General features: G+C 39.1%; 7 protein-coding genes across 16 annotated transcripts; 4 read left to right on the forward strand and 3 right to left on the reverse strand.

Moving 5' to 3' along the window:
- Positions 1–110: 110 nt before the first annotated feature.
- Positions 111–3,316, forward strand: Drp1 (dynamin related protein 1). The gene is made up of 4 exons (XM_011314204.1): positions 111–576; positions 737–2,573; positions 2,651–2,862; positions 2,934–3,316. The coding sequence occupies exons 1-4, from the start codon at positions 475–477 to the stop codon at positions 2,988–2,990; spliced, it is 2,208 nt and encodes a 735-aa protein (XP_011312506.1). The 5' UTR covers positions 111–474; the 3' UTR covers positions 2,991–3,316.
- A 499-nt stretch (positions 3,317–3,815) lies between these two features.
- On the forward strand, positions 3,816–7,254 carry LOC105272213 (uncharacterized). The gene is made up of 2 exons (XM_011314206.1): positions 3,816–3,945; positions 4,065–7,254. Exon 2 carries the CDS (start codon positions 4,092–4,094, stop codon positions 7,008–7,010), a length of 2,919 nt encoding a protein of 972 aa, XP_011312508.1. The 5' UTR covers positions 3,816–3,945; positions 4,065–4,091; the 3' UTR covers positions 7,011–7,254.
- A 99-nt stretch (positions 7,255–7,353) lies between these two features.
- On the reverse strand, positions 7,354–10,401 carry LOC105272214 (serpin B3). Of its 2 annotated transcripts, XM_011314207.1 has the most exons (8): positions 10,228–10,401; positions 9,797–9,933; positions 9,533–9,715; positions 9,263–9,473; positions 8,973–9,187; positions 8,295–8,634; positions 7,903–8,042; positions 7,656–7,702 (listed from the first exon to the last, which is right to left on the reverse strand). In XM_011314207.1, exons 2-8 carry the CDS (start codon positions 9,929–9,931, stop codon positions 7,691–7,693), a joined length of 1,236 nt encoding a protein of 411 aa, XP_011312509.1. In that variant the 5' UTR covers positions 9,932–9,933; positions 10,228–10,401; the 3' UTR covers positions 7,656–7,690. The 2 variants fall into 2 exon arrangements, with proteins under 2 accessions (XP_011312510.1, XP_011312509.1); XM_011314208.1 differs by lacking the exon at positions 7,903–8,042 and having other exon boundaries at positions 7,354–7,702.
- Positions 10,402–10,735: 334 nt separating this feature from the next.
- On the reverse strand, positions 10,736–13,159 carry LOC105272215 (ovalbumin-related protein X). Of its 6 annotated transcripts, none has more exons than XM_011314212.1 (7): positions 12,979–13,159; positions 12,412–12,730; positions 12,158–12,337; positions 11,969–12,077; positions 11,591–11,817; positions 11,026–11,407; positions 10,736–10,929 (listed from the first exon to the last, which is right to left on the reverse strand). In XM_011314212.1, exons 2-7 carry the CDS (start codon positions 12,535–12,537, stop codon positions 10,817–10,819), a joined length of 1,137 nt encoding a protein of 378 aa, XP_011312514.1. In that variant the 5' UTR covers positions 12,538–12,730; positions 12,979–13,159; the 3' UTR covers positions 10,736–10,816. The 6 variants fall into 6 exon arrangements, with proteins under 6 accessions (XP_011312514.1, XP_011312512.1, XP_011312511.1 ...); XM_011314210.1 differs by having other exon boundaries at positions 12,412–12,761; XM_011314209.1 differs by having other exon boundaries at positions 12,412–12,761; positions 12,968–13,159.
- A 98-nt stretch (positions 13,160–13,257) lies between these two features.
- On the forward strand, positions 13,258–14,996 carry Fib (rRNA 2'-O-methyltransferase fibrillarin). Of its 2 annotated transcripts, none has more exons than XM_011314216.1 (3): positions 13,258–13,414; positions 13,926–13,982; positions 14,038–14,996. In XM_011314216.1, the coding sequence occupies exons 1-3, from the start codon at positions 13,402–13,404 to the stop codon at positions 14,916–14,918; spliced, it is 951 nt and encodes a 316-aa protein (XP_011312518.1). In that variant the 5' UTR covers positions 13,258–13,401; the 3' UTR covers positions 14,919–14,996. The 2 variants fall into 2 exon arrangements, with proteins under 2 accessions (XP_011312518.1, XP_011312519.1); XM_011314217.1 differs by having other exon boundaries at positions 13,258–13,405.
- Positions 14,997–15,430: 434 nt separating this feature from the next.
- On the forward strand, positions 15,431–20,290 carry LOC105272218 (uncharacterized). Its single transcript, XM_011314221.1, has 8 exons — positions 15,431–15,857; positions 15,916–16,018; positions 16,343–16,528; positions 16,591–17,256; positions 17,312–17,508; positions 17,571–17,935; positions 18,017–18,144; positions 20,204–20,290. Exons 1-7 carry the CDS (start codon positions 15,571–15,573, stop codon positions 18,139–18,141), a joined length of 1,929 nt encoding a protein of 642 aa, XP_011312523.1. The 5' UTR covers positions 15,431–15,570; the 3' UTR covers positions 18,142–18,144; positions 20,204–20,290.
- On the reverse strand, positions 18,170–24,358 carry Pu (GTP cyclohydrolase punch). 3 transcript variants are annotated; one of them, XM_011314218.1, is made up of 6 exons: positions 24,287–24,313; positions 22,390–22,543; positions 21,151–21,360; positions 20,168–20,333; positions 19,699–19,815; positions 18,170–19,203 (listed from the first exon to the last, which is right to left on the reverse strand). In XM_011314218.1, the coding sequence occupies exons 1-6, from the start codon at positions 24,296–24,298 to the stop codon at positions 19,074–19,076; spliced, it is 789 nt and encodes a 262-aa protein (XP_011312520.1). In that variant the 5' UTR covers positions 24,299–24,313; the 3' UTR covers positions 18,170–19,073. The 3 variants fall into 3 exon arrangements, with proteins under 3 accessions (XP_011312520.1, XP_011312521.1, XP_011312522.1); XM_011314219.1 differs by lacking the exon at positions 24,287–24,313 and adding an exon at positions 22,607–22,847; XM_011314220.1 differs by lacking the exon at positions 22,390–22,543 and having other exon boundaries at positions 24,287–24,358.
- Positions 24,359–24,459: the final 101 nt, after the last annotated feature.

Raw genomic sequence — 24,459 nt, forward strand, 5'->3', positions numbered from 1 at the left:
GCAGTACTACGATGCCGCTGGGGTCACTCAAACCCCCAGAACTCAGCCTCTACTTCAGTCAACCCTCTTTGGCTTCAGCCGTCAATAAATAAAATCGTCAATTGCAAATAAACCGCAATGTCTCAGCCAATGAATATCCGTTGGGAACAAGATGTTGAATTGTTTTGATTATCGGAAAACACCTCGAAACAACGCGAAAAAAAACGTTGAGGATTAATAACAACTGGGGCATTTAATTCCATAAAAATACAGTCAAATAAATCAGCAGGAAATAAATTGTCCGAAAGAAAAAATCGACTTGATTGTCACTTGAGCTAGGAATCAAGTGCATCAGTGAGCCGATATACGTAATACATCACATATATAAATCGTACATATTCAACTGATAGAATCGCAAATCGGTGAAAGAAAAAAGTCAATCGCATTCAAACGTATACCTCGGACCATCTTGGGTTTAACTTGCCAAAAGTCACAATGGAAGCCCTCATCCCAGTGATTAACAAACTCCAAGATGTTTTTAACACAATTGGAGCAGATGTTATTCAATTACCGCAAATTGTTGTCCTCGGTACTCAGGTTAGGTGTTATTCATTGTTTTTCTTTGTTCCCTCGAATGATTTCACTCCCTTTGTCACAAAAACCAATGTCCACTATGGAATCCAGTGTAGTGTGAACTCTGGAATCAATCCAGAAGTTGTGAATTTGAATTGATGATTTTAATTGTAATGTTTATTAGAGTTCCGGCAAATCATCGGTGATTGAGAGTCTCGTGGGTCGTTCATTCTTGCCTCGTGGTACAGGAATTGTCACCAGACGTCCACTAGTCCTTCAACTAGTTTACACACCAAAGGATGATCGTGAACATCGAACAGCTGAGGATGGAACTCTTGATATTGACGAGTGGGGAGTGTTTCTTCATGCTAAAAATCGTATATTTAAAAATTTTGATGACATTCGCCGGGAAATTGAAGCTGAGACTGATCGTATGGCTGGTGGTAACAAGGGCATTTGTCCAGAGCCCATTAATCTCAAGATTTACTCAGCAACTGTTGTTAATTTAACACTAATCGATCTCCCTGGAATAACCAAAGTGCCAGTTGGAGATCAACCCGAGGACATAGAGACACAGATTCGTAATTTGGTACTAAAATACATTTGTAATCCAAATTCGATAATTCTAGCTGTTGTAACTGCCAACACAGACATGGCAACGAGCGAGAGCTTGAAATTGAGTAAAGACGTTGATCCTGATGGGAGAAGAACCCTTGCTGTTGTCACTAAAATGGATCTGATGGACGCTGGAACAGATGCTATTGATATTCTCTGTGGGAGAGTTATACCAGTGAAACTGGGAATCATTGGTGTTGTCAATCGATCTCAGCAGGACATTATGAATAACAAAACAATTCAGGAGGCACTGAAGGATGAGGCAGCATTTTTGCAACGCAAATATCCAACTCTAGCCAGTAGAAATGGTACTCCATATCTCGCCAAGACACTCAATCGTCTGCTGATGCATCACATAAGGGATTGCCTGCCTGAGCTCAAGACTAGAGTCAATGTAATGGTCTCCCAGTATCAAATTCTCCTCAATTCCTATGGGGAGGACATCTCGGACAAGAGTCAGACTCTACTCCAGATAATTACGAAATTTGCCAGCTCTTATTGCTCGACCATTGAGGGAACTGCGAGGAATATCGAGACAACTGAACTCTGTGGAGGAGCCAGGATTTGTTATATTTTTCACGAGACATTTGGAAAGGCACTGGACTCCATTCATCCTCTTGCTGGGCTCACTAAAATGGATATTCTCACTGCTATCAGAAATGCCACGGGGCCAAGACCAGCTCTGTTCGTTCCTGAAGTGTCATTCGAGCTTCTGGTGAAGAGACAAATTCGCAGGCTGGAGGAGCCCTCCCTGAGGTGCGTCGAGCTAGTGCATGAGGAGATGCAGGGGATTATCCAGCATTGTGGCACAGAAGTCCACCAGGAGATGCTGAGATTTCCAAAATTGTATGAGAGAATTGTCGACGTCGTCACACATCTTCTTCGCAGACGACTACCCACCACTAACTCAATGGTGGAGAATCTCGTGGCTATTGAGCTCGCATACATCAATACCAAACACCCAGATTTTCACAAAGATGCGGCATTGGTCTCTTCGTTACTTAAAAATACCAACCTTGATAATATCAATCGGGGAAAGACCGGTCATGTATCCATTGCAACTGCCAATGGAGTCGTGGGTAATCATGAGTCTCATGGAAAAAACATTGTTAAAGATGAGTTTACAATATTCAATGATCAGGGGAAGGAGCAGCAAAATCACTGGCTGTTGAGCAATTTATTGCCACAGGGAAAATCCGACTCTGCCAGTACTGCTGAGAGCTCACCGGTCAGGAATCGCGACGGGACAACTTCTCCTTATCCTAACAATTTGGCAAATAATGCTGTGGGATTGGAACAGCTGACTACTCCTACACAGCAGAAGCCAGTTAATTTACTTTCTGAAGTGCCAATGCAAACATCGAGGAAGCTCAGTGATCGAGAGCAACGGGATTGCGATGTCATTGGTAATTATTTATTAATAATTTATTATTGATTAATAATTCACTGGATATTTCGTACAATTGTCTTCTCGTTTTTACAGAGAGGCTCATTAAATCGTACTTCTACATCGTTCGTAAATCAATTCAAGACAGTGTACCTAAGGCTGTTATGCATTTCCTCGTTAATTACGTGAAGGATAATTTGCAGAGTGAACTTGTAACGCACTTGTACAAATCTGATCAAGCAGAGGCATTATTAAATGAGAGTGAGCACATTGCAGTGAGGCGTAAAGAAGCTGCAGATATGCTTAAGGTATTTTTATTATTTTCATGAGTGGCCTTGAAAATTGTTTTGATTGTCATTGTATTAATTTTGAATTGCAGGCACTCACACAAGCTGGCCACATAATAAGTGAAATAAGGGAAACACACATGTGGTAAAGAAAGATGTCAGTGTGTCGTCCTGCCACTTTGCTGCTAGTCATGGGCTAGGTATTATTGTGAAACACATAATGACACTTTCGGCAACTCTAAGTAAGACTTGAGATTAATGATAAAAAAATTTCAAAGGAAATTTCAAATGCAAATTGAACTGTTTGCACTTACGCCGTCAAATTCGGCAGGTATTTTTTTTTTTTTAGTGGGCATGGATACAATCAAGAGCGAGTGTATATTTTTAAGTCCATCTGCTTGTTTTCTTCTGTTTTTATTACATTTTGTTTTATGATCAAAGCAGTTCGATTGAAAATAAAGAACAAGTCAAAAGATTTGCGGTGTTTTTTTTTCCCTGTAAACAGAATAAATCCTTTATCATTAGATTTAATGGGAGGTAAGTTGATATATTCATTTTTTTAATTATACTTCGTGTATTTTATCAGACCAAAAAAAGAACAAAGTACAAAAACGAAGGAATTAATGAGAAAATATATTCTTGGCAGAATTTCACAAGAATTTCCGGAAGAATTAGTTACGGTTTTTGTATGTAATATTTTTTATGTGAGTGTTTTTATGAGGGAAAATGTAAAATTCTTTCGTGGATGAAGGAAATAAGGAAATATATGCCACATGCCCATAAACTTTTAACGAGCGACAAACAAGTTTAAACGACTCGTTTTTTGCTGTCAATAGTAGGACCAATGGGCGTTGTTGGGGTGACCGTTGGACATTTTTGAATTTTTCAAGATTTCGGGGTATTTGGGGGGGCGAAACCCGATAAGAAAAACCCGTAGAATCCCCCCACACAATTCCCACAAACTATAGCACTTGTTCACCGGCCGTTACACGTCGTTGAGTTCGAGACCATTTTACAGCCTTTTACGTTTTACTCCGAGCATTTGGCGTGTCAGGAGCAACAGAGCAACAGGTTGCTGTCATGAAAACAACATCGTACCCTTAGGTGAGTTTAATTTTTTATTTATTATAATCAAGAAAATCCTTGCGGACCTCAATATCAGAATTATGTGTGATAATTATATTAAAATATTGAAATGGAGTGGGATTGAAAAAAATTTCCAGGTAATCGTGGCGAGAGGAGATGAACAAATGAAAATGAGTGATACAACGGATAATAATAAATACAAGTGGACTCCGGAGAGTACAACTCTTCTCGTTTCTGTGTGGACAGACAGACAGGTCCAAAAACAACTGGAGTATGCGGTAAAGCCTCAATTAATATGGGAAAGTATCGCCAAGTACATGAGCAAAAAAGGGTATGGGGTTACAGCTCGACAATGCAGGTCCAGAATGAAGCAAGTCTTGGTTTGTTATCGGGAGGCGAAAAAAACTGGGACAAGAGCGGGGGTCGAGCGTTATTACGAATCAATTGATAAGGTTTTGGAGAATAAACGATTGAGTAGAGGAGAGGCTGAAGCAGAGGGGGAAATTGGGACTGATGCTGGGGGTGTGGATACTGTGGACGCCAGTGAATTTGTGCTGAAATCCCCAGAGAAAGAGATAAAAACCCACGCAAATTTTCTGATGCGGCGAAATAAATTGGAGGATCCACCGGAGCCCTTGATCCGCCAAATTGACATTGATCCTCGCCCTTGGACATATTTACCCCAGGAGTACTATGCAGATTCATCAGAATCCAATGAAACCGTGCTGGCACGTCCCCACCGTTCGCTATCACCTACAATTCGCGACCCAAGAATGAACTTCGAGCCCAAAACACTTCGATCAAATATGAAATCTGTCCGTAGATCTCTGCCAGAGGATCGCTATCGTTACAACACCCTGGAGGCAAATCGTTTCTCCGAAATGCCACTGAAGAACACAGTGCAAAATGTTCAAAATCAGATAATCCAGGAGAACATGCTTCTGAAGAATCAATTATCCGAAAATTACATGAGCAACCAGGGCCCTCAGTCCCTGGACTACTGCAATTTTCCCCCTCGAAATTATCCCCCAGACAACATGATGTACTACCCGACGAGACAATCCACAAATCTTGCTAGAATTCAGAGTCAATTGCAGCAGTGCGCCCTGTCAGAACGATTGGATAATCCAAAAAGTTTCATTCCCTTCACCACGAAGAATTCCGAAAACGTCAATTACAAAATTCCTCTCCGTTCCCAGACCTATCCCTCAGACATCGCCCCCAACTTGAACGAGGCTTTTTGCCAGGGGAAGATGTCCCAGCCGGTGGCAGCCCACAATTTGAACGAGACGTACGATCAAGACAATGATATGTTTCCAGTCAATACAACAACAATAACAAACAATGCGACATTCAACGATGACACACTGTCCATAGAATTCATTGAGGAGTCACCGAGTCCATCCGAAAATGGATTGATTAGCTCCAAGAATCAGTCTCCGAATCCCCCCAATGCGCCATTCAGAAAGAAAAAAGCCCAGAAGCTGGAGCAATTGATGTTGAGTGCTATTACATCGCAAACTGAAGTTGTCAATAAAATTTTGGCGGCCCAGGATTCAATGGTGACTCGAATTCTGGATAGAGATCAGAATCGTCAGGATCGATTAGAGAATCGTCTGGATCAGCTGATGAATGTAGTCCAGGCGACAGTATTGAACAAGAGTGGAGGAGGCACTGAAAAATCAGTGGATCACACACCACCGGCTATTATTCCATCAGGTCCTCTCTGCTTTTCACCACCACCTAAACCAGGAACTGTTCCTCCGAAGCTGGACTTGGTCCCTCCGAAACCCTGCAGAGTGCCCTGTACCAGTCCTTCCTCAAATATTGAATTGATAACCCAGAGCTCTGTGACAACGAGACCTGGTGTGATAAGACCGTCGAAACCAGGAACAATATGGTCCAAGTTGGGGCCAGTCTCGGCCTCTCCCTTTGTTCAGGCACAGAAAGAGATGAATACAGCAGCTGGACTCCCACCGTCTGTATCCAACGACTGGAAAATGAAGTCATCAGCTGAGAGACGAATAGCCATGGGGTCTCTCTCGATTTTTGAGGGAAAGGTGGCGATGGAAGAGACTCAGAGATTTCTGCAGGCTGAGAAACTCATGGAGGAGAGGATTGAAAATGCTCGTCAGATCGTCTTCCAAAATATTGGGAAAAAACCGGACACTCAGCCAGCGCGACGACAATTATTCAATTTCAAGCAAGCGGAGGACAAAGAGGAGAGGGAGATTAAATGTCCATCAGTAGCTAAAATTCTGACAGCCAACTTTCTGGATATTGAACGACAGGCTGAGGAAAGATCTCGATACTTTCCTATTTTTAAATATAAAAACGAAAGGAATGATGAACTTTTGAGTGGTCAGGGTGAGGGTTACGCTCGATTGAGGAATCTTGATCAAGTACTGGCATTTAATACTTCAACACCAACGAAACTGGAGCAAAAGCCAAGGCAATCGGAAGTAGATGATGTCCCTAAGCAGACGATCCAGCAGTTGGCACAGCTCGTGATGCAGAGTGCACGTTGGAAACAGACAGCCAATCGAGTTGAGCCCATATCATCAGCACCACCACCACCTCCACTACCTTCTGCCAGTTACGATAATTATGCTCAACGTCAAGGGTATAATAAAGCTCGCGATTGGCTACAGGATCGTTACTCTTATGGGGTTGAGCCGTCGAAAGGTCCCATGGGATTTGTCAATCCCAGGAATTACCGAGAGAGGGAGAATGAGGAAATGAGGGAGAGACAGGATTTTAAAACGATTGGATTTAATCCCGAGATTTTGTCTTCCAATCAATATGAAAGGGATGAGTATCTCCTGGAGAAGGAGAGAATGGCGGGCAGGCAAAGATACATCAAGGGAAATTACGGGAACTCTGGACAACGTGATATTAATAAATTTGCTCAGGATGGAGTGGGCCAGAAGGACAAGAGGAATCGGGAGTCTGACGTTGAGGACAATGACGAATATCTCGATACTACCACGACCTTGAAACCTTATCGAAAAACTTCATTGACTTCGAGTGGGACTTCTGGTACTGGGACTGCTAAAAATGCCGCTGGGTGTGCCATATCATAATTTTTCATTTGCTTTTTCATTTTTTTTTTATTATTATTCAGGATTAAATCATTCTATTATTTCAATAATGAAGTGAAAAGCCGGAGAGACAGCTGAACCATGACATTTTTTTTGTTGATAAATTAATAGACTGTGAAGATCATTTGACTTTTTAGGGAATAATATAGGCTCTTCCGCTCTTCACTTCTTACAATTTGTCTTCCAACGAAAATACATGAGATTTATTGGTCAGCAGTGATTGACTCTTTGTTGACAGTTTTAGTCGCGCTTCAAGGCATAATTAAAATTAATTGGCTTGTAGTAATTGACATACTGGGAATTGATAAAGGATTATCATGTTGAATATTGAGAAAAGATAGTATTTTTATTTTTACTTTTTCATTATAATTTGATTTTGCATACGAAAATGAATATGCTAATTTCATTGTTACGTTTATAAATTGATTTATAAATGCAATGGAGAGATAAAAAAATAAAACGAGTTGAGTAGTGGTTGAAAGGAGTGAAGACTTTCGTAAAATGTTATCTTCAATCAACTCATCATCTTAGAATTTAATAGTTCGGCTCAACAATGTGTGCCATGAAAATAATTGCATCCTGTGTAGTAATGAGGAATACAAATGGATGATCAACGCTGAATTTGACTTTTTTTATTTCATCCGTCCAGCCATATCTGTTCTCTAGTTCCAGTCCTGTAAAATAAATTCGATTGAACGGTCGATTTTTTTCACATCAATCTGATCCACGATTCTCCAGAAATTCACAAAATGAATAAATGAAAAATGTGAAGATGTCGGGAACTCCTGAGGTCTATTGTAGTTTGAAAAATTTTGCTCAGCGAACATTGAAAGCCAGGCGAACACATTCGTACAACAAGAATAAAGCAACTCACCTCAACATCTCTATAATATCCACTAAACAATAAAATTCCCCCTTCCTCTCGACCCAGGTGTTTTACGATAGCGTAGTAAAAAGGACGGTCGACGTGAAAATCAATTGGTATGGGTGCTGAGAATGCTGTAGCTTCAATGCCTGAATACAAAATTTTATTCTACACATTTCAGCCATGTGAATATGAAACATGCAAACAGCTGAATGATTCAACGAAATCAATGTAGAGGAAAAGTCCGAAAAATTCAAACTTTCTCCTGAATTAAATATTCATTGGACGTTGGGGTAATTATGAGACTCGGAGAGACCGTAAAAAATAAGAAGCACGGGTAGACAAAAAAAGCAGTTTGAGCACAAGTAGGAGCATCAGTCAAAGACGAAATAAGGACTCACCAGTTGCTGCTGCTGCCTCACTGCCATCTTCATTCACTTCGATGAATGCCTTCTGGACGATTTTGCTGACTTTCAGGGATGTTGAGTCTCCACTGGTGATGCCACTGAGATCAGCTGACTCCTCGAAGATGTCTTTGAGGCCCAGATCGAGAAGGGGAGCTTTGAGGTCCAGTTTTGATGCTACTTTGAATTTCGGGAGAGTCAAGCTCACCTCCGACATCGAACCAGCCAGCAGAAGATTCAGGTCGAGTTTTGTCAGGTTTTTCTCCAGGTCTTTCAAGCCTGATCGATCATTTGGAAGAATTATGAACATACTGATGTCGTCACTGATGTCGTTGCTCTGAAGAAAACAATCACAAAATTTTTTTTATCGATTCTCAATAAAATGAATAAAAAAATAAGGGGTTTTTCCTTTTTTTCTGAGATGCTGTGGAAATTGTCGGATATTTTTTATCATTATAATTTCTGCGCCGTACCAGTCAAACGAGGCAAATTATGAACATCTAAGGTGCGTCATTCAATTCAACTGTCACAAAAGTGATAGAATGAGGAAGTCTTCTGCTTGGGATTTTATCTCGGATTTCCCAAGAAATTCCAGAATTCGGACAAATCTGGATACAATTACCGTATTTTTCCTGATATTCTTAAAATATTAATCCTCCAATTTAATTTATTCACCTCGTAAGGTAATTCGACAAAACTCGCTCCAAGATCTTCAAGAATTCCAAAACGGTAATCTCTATACGCATGCATAGTGGGAACTTCCCTGACAGTTCCATCCTCTAGAGTAAAATTCTTAAGAATTGTCAGGCTTTTGTTGAATTTGTGCATCCAATTTCCCTTGAAATAAACTGCATTGGCGAGCACGAGTGCAGTGTCACTGTCAAGGTCATCTATAATAATTAATCCATCGATAATTGATAATCAATGATTTTAATTTACATAAAATGAAAATGAAAAATTGTGACCTGGGGAGAAGAGATCTTTGATCTTGGAATTAGTCTGCTGTTCGCACCAGTCATTAATGATTTTACACGCCTCCTCAGGTTTTGCATAATCAACTTTTTGAGATGCAGATTTGAATACAGATTTAGCGATTTCCTGGAACTCCGGGCGAACAGTGACATTTTGAGAGATAAAAATCTTGGATGCCAATTTCAGCTCGACTCTGGAGAATTCCTGTCAGAGTAAATATGATTAATAATTATTAGGTACAAAGATGAAGTCATTGTATTTACGTTCAAAGTCTCTATGAGTGTCTTGACGCCCCTCTTCTGGACATTTACGTCGCCATTCAAATGCAAAACAGATTTTAGTTGTTTTTCAGTATTTCCACGTGCTCCGTAAGTCAGCATTGACAGAGCCATTGATGCACTGATGGGTGAGGCTATCAAATTTCCCCTCTCACCTATCGATACTGCCTGAAATAGCGAATAAAATGACGAAAATATAATTGAATTGAATAGTATTTCTTCTCTTCTACAATGACTCATGAAAATTACATCATAAAAATCACTGGAGAATTTATTAATATGACCAGCAACAGTTCGTAATGCCATGTAATTCTCTGGTATTTGCAGGCTCTTGCTGAAAACTCCAGAGATTTGAAGTGCAACAAGAAGAAATATCATCGCCATTTCTGTAATATAAATTCATGAATGAGACACCAATCAACACATCAAACTCCAATTATTGAAATAATGTGACATGCGTCATTTACAGCTATGAAAAATCCCATTACTCGGTAAATGCGAGAAAATATTTATTGTGAAAATGAATGAATTTTCTCGTATAATTCATTCGGAAGATATTATTTTTGTAATATAATTACGATTGCCTATGAAAAATACCAGACACTCGACGAAATGTTGTAAAAATCATTACCATTGGCAACCAGTGATTAATTTTTTTGATCATAAAATATTTTACTCACTCTGGGAGGATCTGGAATGAAAAAAATGGGGCGTAAAAATAAAGAGTTAATTATAGATTCAAAAAGTTGGTGATTGTCGATAAAAGCAACGGTAGTATCAGGCGGCTGGTCACACTAGTTCTGAAGATTCTATTCGAATTCCCTGGAACCTCTAGCAGGCGGTCTGAACAGAACTAGTATAAATTCCTCCCACCACCTCACTATATATATACTGCCACATACGATATCGTACATTGATGCGTGGAGAGGTCAACCGTATGATCAATTCAATTTTCAATACCTACTGCTGAAAAATTAATACTTATGCCAGCTGAAATAAAAAAAAAATCACAATAAATCTTTAAAGGGGGCTATTATATATCGTAATGCTGTTGGAAACTGTTGACCCGTATCATATTTATCAGTAACTGAATGTTCGTCTGGTTTTTTATTGCGGTGTCAAATGATTTTTTGAATAATAAATATAAAAGAGTCACATACATTTTATAGATTTTATTATACACATTATAATGTTTATAAATTTTACAATAGATTGGATTTAAAAGTTTGTAAAAATTTTTGTAAATCGTCAAAACGGCTTTCCTCCAGGCTAGGGAGGATTGGTATAATGTCCGTTGAACAGCACTAACAGATTTTCTGGAGTGAAGCGCTTGATAATCGCAAAGAAGAAAGGGATATCGGCTTTGAATTCGACATTCGCGGCTGCAAATAAAATTTGAAGAATTAAGGATAAAATTAAGTAGAAATTTTGAATGGTTGTTCATGTTATCCCAGTACTCTGGAGGTAATGATTTTTACCGGTCGTATGGTCCTCCGGTTGGTTGAGTCCTTCTTCGCTCAGACTGATCGATACGTTTTCTAGTACTTTCACGTTTTCCACCAATCCATCAGTCATACCAGAAAAATTGGAATTCAATTGAAACATATCACTCACTCCCAGGTGGTTTAACGATTCTTTCCAATTAATTTCCGAATTAATTACAATTTTTGGTAGCAGTATATCAACATTGGCAATTTCGGCAGTATTCAAAAAAGAACTGATTGTGGATTCATTCAGGTTTTTCATCAGATGCTCAAGTGCTGATACATTTTTGCTACTTGAAAATATAGCCAGTGTTGTCTTGCTGATAATCGTTGATGATGTGAGAGGAAGGATGACTACCATACTTAGGTTTTCCTCCTGTAAAACAACAGAAGAATAATCTGCAATTTTTTCCCTTCGGAACTCTGTGTGTTTATTCAATCATTTTCAATTCATTCAATTTATTTAATGAAGAAATTTAATTTATATTCATTGCAATAATAATTCATAATAATAGTACTTGAGGATAATAAAGATTATTTTTCTTTAATTTATACAAACCGCAAAAGGCAATTCAATGAATCGAGCGTTCCACTTCTCTAGAATTCCATATTTAACTCCAATAATTCCGTGCATCATATCAACGTATGGCGCCGTGTGCCCTTTTATCTCCATTCGAGAATAAAATTTTTGAGGGCTTGTAGCAAATTTGGAAAATGATGTGCGCCATTTACCGTTGAAGTGTGCGGTATTTTTAAAAATGATTGATTTATCATCTGTGAAGTTTTCTATAAGAAATAGATTTTCAGATGAATAAAAGAAAAATGCGACAGAAAAAATAACTAAGTGATATCATTGACGAAGGATTAGCTATTTTTTTTTGTTTGATATTTAAAAAAAAAAACGTATTCGTCAGCTATGCAAAATGAATATATCCACCTGAAAATTGAAAAACTGGATTTGTAATTTTTTTGAACTCCCATTTAATCCTGTAATTTTTACCCACAAAAATCTGGGCGCTCATTACCATAGAACCAGATGATTCATTCTGTTGGGAGAAATTTATTATTTCAATTTGTTGTGATGATAATTTGATTTTTTTTTTGATATTCTATCAGGATAATTTACGTGGAGTTTTTCGACGATTGAAATCAATGCTCTCCGAAGGCATTTGTAATCATCATAGCGCAATGCTTTTTTCAGCTGTGTATTGCTTCTCCCAAAAACTGCGTAAGTCACCATTGTGAGGATCGAAAACAAATTGAAAGGAGCGGTCGCAAAATTTCCCCTGTGCGTCTTCGCCATTTCCTGAAAATATTTTCTACTATTAAATAAAAAATTTTACTATTAAATTTGAGGTAGGTATATTGTAAATTGCTCACGTTCTGAATATCATTGGAGAAATTCTCTACTTTCTTGGAGATCTCTTCACAATTTTGGCATGGATCAGATGCAAAGATTACAAATCCAAAAATTTCAACAACCACCAGAATTATTATTGTTCTCATCCTGTTAGACTGCAATACCACAACTTCAGTAATGAATACGCTCTTCAGGAATTCATAGATTCTCTCTAAAGAAGGTGTTGCTTGCGACTTTCCAAATTCTCGGATTATTTATCTCTCTTTATGCATCCTTATCACTTCCTCAAACGTGACAATATCCACTTCACGTACAACACGTTTATTTGTCATAATGTTCCTTTAATTTGTTTATGACGTTTTGGAAACTTCTGTTATATAATATATTATAAAAAAAAATAGTAATCGGAATATTTTTTCCAAATTTTCAAAACATTTCTGGAAAACTTTTCGGAAAATTTTTCTTTTGAAACCAAAAAAACCCGGGCCGCAAAACCATTTTTTTGGTTTCATTAAAAACATTTTCTGAAAGGTTTTCTCGAAATTTTTTAAAATTTGGAAAAAATATTCCGATTACATTTTTTTTACCCGGCAGTATAATTAAGATTTTTTTCCCAGACGAGTTATAAAACTGATAAAAATAAACTAGTTCGATTGGATGACTATTGGGATGAGTATATAGCACCTCCAGATGCAGATGTCTCAGGGGATTTTCACTGAGGAGGTGATTCAATGACTAATTATCGAAACATCAATTATCACTCTCATAAAAAATTTACAAATGCATTTGAAAGGGGGAATTTCATGAACATCGAGTGGTGCTAGTACATAGAAATTGGCCCATCGCTCCCGGAAATGGGTAAATCGCCGAATGGTGGAACTTCCGACGAAGGCGGGCCAGTAGTCGCGACTCGCGTCCTCGCGCACGTGTTCGTCGTGTGATCTTCAAGACAACAATAAAATAATTATTGTCCAACATTTTCTCAACTCCCGATACACAACACACCGATAATGGGTAAGCCTGGTAAGTTATAATAATAAATTTCCACTGTTATTCTTTTGATGAGCGATAATGAGGGTCTGAAGGGGAGACCTGGTGTGGCGTGTTGTCGGATAACCTCTCAGTGGATTAATAATCGTTTTTTTCTGATTGTAATTGATTACCGCAATGTTCGGTAGTTGGAAATAATTGTTTGGCAAATTTTTAATGCATTCAATGCCTACGTTTTTTGGGATTATGTCATTGGAAAAATAATTGGCGGCTGCGGAGCCACGCGTGGTGCCACGTTTTAATTTATGGAGTCTTGGGAAACGTTTTTTATTTAGGATTATGGGTTTAATGCATACATTAGAGCCAGGCTGGTGGATTATTGCCTACTTGGTGTCGAAGTAATGCTAGATTAAGGTGGAAGCTATCTTTATCAGGCAGATTTCGTCTGCTCGATGACAATGCTTTCTACATGAATTTCAAGCAATCTGTTTTATTTGAGAGCTTGGGATTTTTATAAAAATTGTAACAATTTGGGGTTTTCCAGGATTCTCACCAGGAGGTGGCGGATTTAGAGGGGGTCGTGGAGGAGGAGGAGGAGGAGGTACGTACTCGATGATTTATCAAGGGGTTATTTATTAGTAGAATTGAATTTTCAGGTCGTGGAGGTTTTCGTGGAGGTCGAGGAGGTGGTGGAGATCGTGGAGGATTTCGAGGGGGTCGTGGGGGTGGTGGTGGGAGAGGTACGCCGAGGGGTCGCGGTGGTGGCCGAGGGGGTGGACGTGGTGGTCGTGGGGGTGGAGGTGGTTTCAAGGGTGGAAAAACAGTGGTGATCGAACCCCATCGTCATGAGGGAGTCTTCATTGCCAGGGGCAAGGAGGATGCTCTGGTAACTCGCAATTTAGTACCTGGATCAGAGGTTTATGGTGAGAAGAGGATCAGCGTTGATGGGGAGAATGGTGATAAAATTGAGTACAGAGTTTGGAATCCATTCAGATCAAAATTAGCAGCTGCTATTCTCGGTGGTGTCGATCAAATTCACATGCCACCTGGTAGCAAAGTACTCTACCTTGGTGCTGCCTCTGGCACAACTGTTTCACATGTGGCTGATGTTGTTGGACCGGAGGGGCTTGTTTATGCTGTGGAATTCTCCCACAGGTCTGGAAGGGATCTCATAAATGTTGCGAAAAAACGAACGAATATTATTCCAATAATCGAGGATGCTAGACATCCTCACAAGTACAGAATGCTCGTTGGAATGGTGGACACGGTATTTGCTGATGTCGCACAACCAGATCAAGCTAGAATAGTTTCCCTCAACTCACAATATTTTCTCAAGAATGGAGGACACTTCGTTATTTCTATTAAGGCAAGTTGTATAGACTCCACTGCCCAACCTGAGGCGGTATTCGCATCGGAAGTGAAGAAACTTGTTGCTGATAAATTGAAACCACAGGAGCAAATAACCCTGGAGCCATATGAGAGAGATCACGCTGTCGTCGTTGGTGTTTTTAGGCCACCAGCCAAGATTACGTCGTAATTATAAGTGTATAGTGTTTAGTTCTCCTTAAAATTAATAAAACAATATTTTTCCCTCCTCCAACGATTGAATAATTATCGAAAATAATGTGAGTTTTATATGCGATTGATGAACCGGTTGATGATTTTGTAAGAAATGGAATGAAAACATTTTTCCGAATTATTTTGATTATCGATTATTTTCCATGTGATTTTTCTTTTTTTTTTGCGGGAGTTTATTACAAATTATGGTTTGTTAAACCTTTTTTTATCAGACATGTGAACATTTGGAAATAATCTTTATAATCAATGATCATAATTCATCGGTTATTTGATGAGCAGATGCGTTATATATTTTGAATAATTAAAGACAAAAATATTAATCTTCATAAAAGAGTATTTATTATTCCCTGACAATCCAAGTGGTAAAATAATTAAATGTAATAAAACAATTCTTTCATTTTCCAATGATCAATAATTTTTTTCTCAAATCGTTCGTCAGACGAAATTTATTTTTTGAGAAAAAGTCTTCTGTTTTCCAAACTTTCTACCAAAAATTACCGCCCGGAAAACAATTGAAGATTTCTCCTGACATTCCGAGGCGATAAAACCCCCCAAAAAAAAATCATCAAAATTTTCAAGTTTTACGAGATAAAGTGAGAAATTCAGCCGTGATGTCTAGAGCTCTGAAGAAAAAAAGGAAAAGATATCCCGGAATGCCAGAGGAGCGCACACCGAGACAAGAAAATTCTCTCCATCTAGCCTTCGCGAGATGGGGAAAAATCATGGGGAGTGTGGGGGGACTGAGGCTATCCGGGGGTGCAGACGCCGTCGAGGAAGTCATTGAGAAGAGCCCACGAGTTTCCGGTGAAGAGAGAAGGGAAGAAAATTCATCATCACCACCGGAAGTCATCGCGGAATCATCCCCTGGGTCCCCGATACCTCCCCGAGAGTCAACTGGGTAATTATTTAATGGCACAATTATCGGATGGTAATAATAAATTCAATTGAAATCCCAGAGATCAAGAACTCGATAAGATTTTCGAAAATGCGAGTGAACATCTTCGGGAAGCTGGAAAAGTCCTCGCTCGACTCACCGGAAACGTTGAGCACGATTTAAAGGTTGACCCCACGTCAACCCCTGACAAACAGTAAAATAAATATGAAATTGAAAATCCCATTGACTTGTCACGTTAAACCATTTGCAATTCGGTGTTGAAGGGGTAAAAGGAGTCGAATCTTCAATTAAGTTGCACATTTTTTATTAAAGATTTTTGTGGTTAATTAAATTTTTCATGTAAAAGGGCTTTCGACATTTTATTTTAAAATCAATAGTTCTCCGATAAAATGAAATTTACTGGCTGATTTTGACTGGCCTAATTGCCTCTTCGTCACTGAATTCCGATTTCTCTCCGCGATAATTCCCGAAATCCTTACTCCCCGAAGCTGATGCTGGAGGATATCACGAAGAAGGTCGACAACTGGAAGGGAGAAGCTCAGAGTGAAGTTGAAAGTGGAATGAGTGCTCTGGAGGAGCTGAGAAAATTGATAATTTCCCGAAATAACGAGATGCAGACGAAATTAACTGAGGTGGAGGCAGCCAAGGCGATATACGAAAAAACTCTAGCTGATGTACGACATCGCCGGCAGATTAATGTACATTCTCGATTTAAATGGTACATTAATTATTGCAGAGTGGTGTGAAAATAACGATTGGAACTGATCCCTCGTATTCGAGGCTTCAGCTCCCTCCACTGCAACCAGGAGGCCCTCCAGGGGTTCAGATGCCAATAACTCCAGCGGAGATAATGTCTAGATTACCCCCAGGGAGTCAACTGCAGGCAGATGGATCTGTTCTGATGCCTTCTGGAGCGGTTGTCCCACTGGCCGCGGTGTCGTCCATGGAAATTCGTGGACCTGGAGAATTTATTCCAGGTGTTGGACCTGGGGGATTTCCTCCCGGGAGTGAACCTGGAGGATTTCCTCCAGGTAGTGGACCTGGAGGATTTCCTCCAGGTAGTGGACCTGGAGGATTTATTCCAGGAGGTGGACCAGGAGGATTTATTCCAGGAAGTGGACCAGGAGGATTTATTCCAGGCGGTGGACCTGGGAGGTTTGCTCCAGGAGGCCCTCCTGGAGTATTTGCTCCAGGGGGGGGTCCCACAGGATTTCCACCTGGAGGAGTTACAGGCGTGTTAGCCCCTGGAGGTGTTTCAGGCCCTTTTCCAGGAGGAAGTGGACCTGCAACACTAGGAGCAATCCCTCCCTCAGGGATTCCCCTCGAACAACTCCCAGGATACGATCCCCAATTTCCAACTCCCATCAACACCCATTTCTCGCAGAATCAACGAGAGTTTGAGGTATATTATTATGCTTGTGGATTGGAGAATATTATTAAGAGATTGCTATGTGCAGCTGGAAGCCGAGGTGAATCGTCTCCGTCGAGAGAACGAGAGAATAATTAAAGAGAGTGCGGATTACGAGAATGCAATACAAAGGGCTTTGTTGAAGGGTGTCTCTTCCCTGAATGACGAGGCCCTGAAGGTGTTGAGGAATCCCCTGGAATGCTGGGTGCCATGTCTACCTTGTAATTCCACCGATGAAAGTGTCGCGTGAGTTATGAGTAATGAATTATCAAAAATACCACGAGAAAAAATAAATTTATCTCGCGCAGAACGAGCCACACAGCCCCTCCCAAGCCCTCGAAGGACTGCTGGACCTCTCAAGAGGACAAATCCAAGGCGATCCTACCCTCAAAGTTTAATGCATTCTGTCGACAAATGGCCGATGAAAAAAAAGAGAGTGCCCGAGCCTCGAAGAAGTCAGGGCTGACTGTCTGCTACTCCCCAGCAGTGAAAAAACAATCCCAGACCAGCATGGCCTGGGGTGATAACACCTGCATCCCCTGTACCAGGACATCCCCTCGTCCGAGTTCAGGATCCAAGTCAGTTTGTCTCGATGGAAAATACAGAAAGTCCTCGAGCTCGAGGGACAGAATTTGCCCTGCAAAAGGTCCAAAATCGGGGAGTTCGACGGCAGGTGCTTGTCACGACATTTCACTTTTGTAGAAATTTCGCAGATTCCCTCATAAATTAATTATTCATTTATCAATAACCGCAGGATCTCCTCGAGAGAATTTACGAGGACTCAATTGCGTAGAGCTCTTTCCAGCATCTAGACAAGACAGCCAGGAACCCAAACGTTGTGAACCATGCAATAGAATTCGTCGGATGTTCGACCACTAAAAGGTCAGGAATTAAATAAAACCATTGATTCTTATTTAAAATATAAGTATAATCTTGTTGAATATCAGGACACAAATTTGAACAATTAAACATTCAAAAAGTAGTTGTCATCCTCTAACAACAATTCAACTTTTTTTTTATATTTAATACCGAAAATATCCGGATATAACGCTATTGCTCCCATCGTTGTCCAATCGATTGAAAATAATTCAAGCACGTGCAATTAATAAATACACTTGAAATAATCGTGAAATTCTAGGCTACGGGCATTTTCACCTTTACCAAAATAAATCTAATGATAATAAATTCAATGCAATACTTAATGGATGATTCGATATGTGGAATAAATCTAAGAGGTTGAATATTTATAAAAAAAAAATGCGGATTTTTCATTCTTCCAATAAAACAGCGAACAGATGATAGGCGACTGGCTGTATCGCCTTGAATTTTATGGAAAAAAAAAATGCTTCTGAATCCTCCGAAAATCCTCGTAAATAAAATAATCCGGCAGTTTGCGTGCATTAAAAATGATAAATTTAAGAAACGACAGGGGCATACTTTCACAGTTTTCCATTTTGCAGTGTTATTTTATCACATCTCGTGGGATTCATGGCTGTTGAACCCCACGAGCATCAACTTCCCTAATTATTATCAAATTATGAAAAATGGAAGAACGTCAGTTGCATCCAGTCGGATATTCTCCCGCCAACAAGAGAAACTTGAGAATTCCCCTGGGGATGATTTAAGCATCAAATAACTAGATTATTGTCACTCATCACAACATTCGCAGTTTCAATCTCGTTTTCAGGTTTCTCTCGTTTTCGTTGTCATTTGGATTTTATTTATTGTTTTTCCATGATTTTTTTCCAAGGGAGATCGTCTCGTCGTCAATACTCCAGCGTATGATTGTCAAAATAGGAAAAATTGATTTTCTATTTAGTGTGAACGAGATTGAGAAATTCCTCTCGGGTTTTTGGATCGTCCCGGAAGACTCCCAGCATCGTCGAGGTCACAGTCTTGCTGTTTATCTTCTGAACTCCTCGCATTACCATGCACATGTGCCTGTCAAAAAAATAATGACAAATGAGGGGTTTCCTTTCGGTGAATCTAACTCATTGTCATTTCTTCATCGATTAATCTAAAAATTCATTGATTCCACGATAAAACATGAAAATACATTTTTCACCCGAAAATATATTTTCACCTGAAATGAATAGTTCCCCCGAAAAAAATGATAATTAATAATTATTTCCATGGGATTGAGGCAATGCCGTGCTGATCGATAATCGAAGCCTAAAATTGATTAAAAAATGAGTGAGAGGCGGATTTAACGAGTGACAGTTTAGTCTAGATCGAAGGACAGGTCCAGTTACGTGATGCTGATTGTAATAACATCGAGATCAGCACGCAATAATGCAAAGACGAATAATAATAATGATAAAATCATTTGAAGAATCTTAATTAGCACAAGGTCGGAGTGTTCATTACGGGTGGATAATTGAGTGGTTATTATGGAAGTTTTATCGGTATGAATGAGATGATTAAAACATGTCTTACACTCCTTCAACTACAACTGCAACCCCCGCTGGTTGAACTGCTTTAGTAACAGCTATTGCAATTTGTTTAGTCAATCGCTCTTGGACTTGAAGACGTCTGCTGAAAATCTCCACGATCCTGCAAAAGAAATCGCAAAATAATTTCCACTAAACTTCCATATAAAAATTTAAATCGCCGAGTAACATGTAAATATTTTAATATATTCATTAGTGGGTGCTGATGTGAGTAACTTTTGGCCTCGAACTAGTCCATTCCGCGATGATATGGACGGAATTGTCGGCGTGAAAGTCAGTCGACCTAATCGATCTCTCAATATGTCTACACTAGCGCATGACACCAAGGCCACAAATTAGCCGATAAATGCAACATGTAGTGAAATGTCGTAATGCATTAGAGCGAATGCCATTGTACGCTCATTATTCATCTTTCCTTTAATTATTTTATTTAATGAGCAATTGCATTTTGTTACCTCGCAAGTTTGCTGAGCCCGAGGATTTTTTTGCAGGGCAAATACCCGATGGAGACTTTACCGTAGAATGGGACTAAATGGTGTTCACACATGGAGAACATCTCGATATCTTTGACAACTACCATCTCATCGTGATCCTCATCGAATACTGCATCATTTATAACATCTGCAAAATCACAAGAGTTTTTATTTTTCAACACCTGCATAATAAGCTTTTATAATTCAATCTCCAATCTGTGAAAGCATTGATGAATGATTGAGTAATTGAATGACTGGAAGATGAAAAAATTGAAATTCTTTGAAATAGTTATCGATTTTTGCTGGATTTTTATTTTAATGGGATTCTGTGATACTTTGATATATCCGATATTGACCTAGTTGTGAGAGAACGCTCGCAAATGGTCCAGGGGGTGGCTCTTGTCCGTTGCCAAGGCAACCCTAACAAGCAACACCTACAACCACTCATGGTTGACAATAGTTGTACCATAACTCTCTCTTTCTCATTCCAAGATATCTCTTGAGAATTTTATTCATTTATTTAATCTCAATGGAATTTCCTGAATTCTCAGTAATTCTCGAGAATACTCGAAATGATTGAATGGAGAGAAAAAAATCACTTGACATTTTCCCCTGGGAGTCTCACCGGAAATGAAATATGCATGAGAGATTTACTCCCACACAAGTGGCTCTTGAGGGAATTGCCATTGTGTTAAAAAAAAAGTTCTCGAGAAAATTCAGTCTCTCCCTAGAATTTCCTGTTAATCTCCACTCCATTCCCTGGCAATTTCTCTTTTCCCCGAGAAATAGGGGATGAAATGTATTTCCTGTCGGGTTTTCTAGGGTCTTATGTCTTATGAGAATTACAAATTCCGAACAATGCATTATGGATTCAATCAACGAAACCCAAGGAACAGATTTCTCATGGAAGAAAAAACATCCAAGGCCATTTAAATTACAGAAATAATTTTTTCAATAGAAATTACCGTCGATGTTCTGGTCGTATCCCTTCGTGAAGAAGAGCATAGCTTTAGCTGCACGTTCTGGAGTTTTGAGGAGTCCTTCTCGATCAGGATCTTCTCCGAGAGATCCCAGGAGCAATCTGTAACTCCTGGACATCTCTGGGAGGAGTGCTTCCCTCGTTGGGGGTCGATGATCCAACTCCAAGTCATGATGAAATGTGCACTTTTCGTGTCCTGAATTGAAAATCGATAACGTCAATGTGGGATCAATTACTCCACCTGTTAAACACTGTTGCCCTCATTTTTTATTCATCTGCGGTTTATCCGGATTGACTGATCCTTACCGCAGGATCAGATCGAATAGCGCGAAATAAATATACGCCAGAGCATTTCAAGATTTCAAGTTCTCAAGTTGCAATTAATGCAAATCCGGATTAAATCCGATGAATTTCATTTTTATCACATTTTTTATCGCACGAAAATTTGAATTATTGTTGTTGAATCATGTATTATTATTTTATGGCATTATTGTCTTTCACGTGAACTATTGATTTATTTATATTTATTTTTTGTTGGGTATTTTTTTTTCGTGATAATTCTCTCCGAAAATTCATGATTTTAGAGAGAAATGAGATGATAGGATTCCATTGGGAAATGCATATTACAATATTATGGACTTAAAATGACGAAATTATAAAGTGAAACGATTGCATACACGAGCTATCGGGTGAGTTGCTTTGCTATGTGACCCCTCATCGTACATAATGACAGTGATAATGACAAATCATGTGGAAACACTTGGATTACTGTATTGTCCGTGATAAATCAGTCTTTAAAAAAATACTGGTTTCACGAATTTCTTATCCGATTTATCTAGAAAAATACTGGGAAGCCATTAAAATTAGTGAAGCATTGTATTTTCAGTGGGGAATAATTAAGAAGACAATGGGGTAATAAAGATCACCGAAAATTCACGAGTGGTAACTTCCGCCCGAAAATATTCAACACCATTTATTACAGTTATATCCGCGGGCTATTATTTATTTCAGTGATAACTGTAATCTCCTATTGTTCTCACCTCTTCGTCATTAATTATTGTGGGTGAAAATTCGAGTGGAAAATAAATCCCATGGAATAAGAAAATTCCCTCCTGTCGAAATATAGCAGCTCCAGTAAACAATTTAAAAAAAAAATATGAAAAAGCGTGAGTTTGATAGTTGACTGGGATATTCTCAAGGAATATATTTTCCTGGAGGATAATACCTGGAGTGGTCGATGTCCTGGGGGTCCTAGGTGTTCCTGGCACGTCTAGATCACTCTCGACGACATTTTCACTCCAGGGTCTCAAAGGTGCAAGTTTTTTAACAGGTACTTTACTCGTCTCATCAACAACTGTGCTGGTACCGTTCATCATCCTCTGTTCTCCGAAATAATTTCCAAAAATAATTCAGCAGTGGAAATTTTCTCGACAATCACTCACCGAGGTAGTAAATAAAATTTATTTTATAAAAGTCGATGATGATGCTGTCACGAGGGGGAGACTATCATCTCAGATTGGAATTTTGATTTATCAATGGGGGATTATTGGAATTGGTGGAATCATGACAGATTCATGGAGGTAGATTCGAGATTCGATGGAGGAAATGTCAGATTCAAGTGGAGACCAAGTGCGCGGTACTCGTTGGAGGAGCGACGGTGTGCAACTGAGCCCGAGACCGCGATTTCGAATGGATAAAACCCTCTCCTCGGGTTTTGTACTTGCGTTTATGACCGTAACTCCTGCCACTCTCAGTACACTCTTCAAAATTCTTGGCATTTCAGTCACAACCCGCGCCCATGATATATATAATGATATATCACACTCTATCCGGAATATATTCGGGAATAATATATATTTCAATCATATACCGTGCGCCTTCCGGAAAATCATGAATTATGTTCATCCTGAATTTCACAGAATTTGGGAATTATTTTCTCGATTTCTCGAATTATATAATAATAATATAATGTGGTAATAGCGTTAAATTTTCAAGTGGATTAGAATTTAGGAGCAATGATTGGTTTGTTGGAGAATTAAAAAAATGATTGAGCTGTCGCGAGGTCATTCGTTTCTTTCACCCGGATCCTTCAATTTCAAGGGCTCAACTGAAAAACAATTCAGATCGTAAAGATGATGAAACAATGATCGATTCTGGATCAATTCTCAATTGGTGATTCAACGGTTTGTGGCAAATTGTTGAATTATATTTGGTGTACGAAGTGCGAATTGGTTTGAGAGATTATAATTGCATTTGGCGATACCTTGAGTGATCGAGGCTACCAGGAACAAATCTCGGGAATTTTATCCGCTGTTGCATTATTCAAGAGCAGTAGGAATTGAGTCATTTTTATTTTTTCAGTTATTTTTTTTATTGTTTCTGCAAATGGTTCAGTTTGGCAGCCTTGAGATGTACGGTAAATCCCCCCAATTCCCCTTTTTTAAATAAATTGAGGAGCTCTCGTCTTTTTAATCTATATTTTTATTTATTTTACGGAATTTACGGTTGTTTACGCGAAATTTTACTCGTAATTATTCACTTTTCTAAATACTCCGATTGAACCATATATTTACGGCTTGTTTCTGATTTGTAAATTTTCATTTCCTTATCAATCTCATGATTAAAATTAACGAGAGGGATTAAGTCGTCTTAACGAGGCCATAACATCAATAAAATATGCAGCAATTGTCGCGAGACGAATTAGCCGCAGCTAATAATTCTCCAGAAATTCTCATCGAAATGTGCATGAAATTTTCGGGTGAATATCGCGAATATTTTCATGATTTCACAATAATATTTCGCAAGAGGTGAAATGATCGTTCCTCAAATCGTATCAGTGTCATTTCACAAACCATCTCTTACATTTTCGTAATTACAACTCTCGATTAATCGCAATCCATTGATTTTCTGAGAAAATATCAAAAGAACTTTTATTAAAAAAATTTAATGAGCTAGAAAAAAGTTCCTCAAGTTTTTCCTCGAAAATCGATAGTTTCCGGAATAAATCGTTTCCGAGAAAGTTGAGATAAGACGAGAAAATTTGACTGATTCGTCTGATTTCTCGCAGTTAATCAGTTCAATGACTAATTGAAATTTAATTGATGTATTCGAAGGGGACTCACCATTTTTATCATGTAAAATACACGTGCGTCGCCCCCCAAGATAATTCATATCGTTCTCTCCTCGTTGGGGTTGTCGATGATAAACTCTAGTTGTATTTATTGAGCCGGTGTTTATATAACTTAATGGCTACCTGCATCGCTCCCCACCTCGATTTTTTATCGTCCTGCTGCTC

This window comes from Fopius arisanus, unplaced genomic scaffold, assembly GCF_000806365.1.
Source record: "Fopius arisanus strain USDA-PBARC FA_bdor unplaced genomic scaffold, ASM80636v1 scaffold00149, whole genome shotgun sequence".
NCBI classification, from domain to species: Eukaryota; Metazoa; Arthropoda; class Insecta; order Hymenoptera; family Braconidae; genus Fopius; species Fopius arisanus.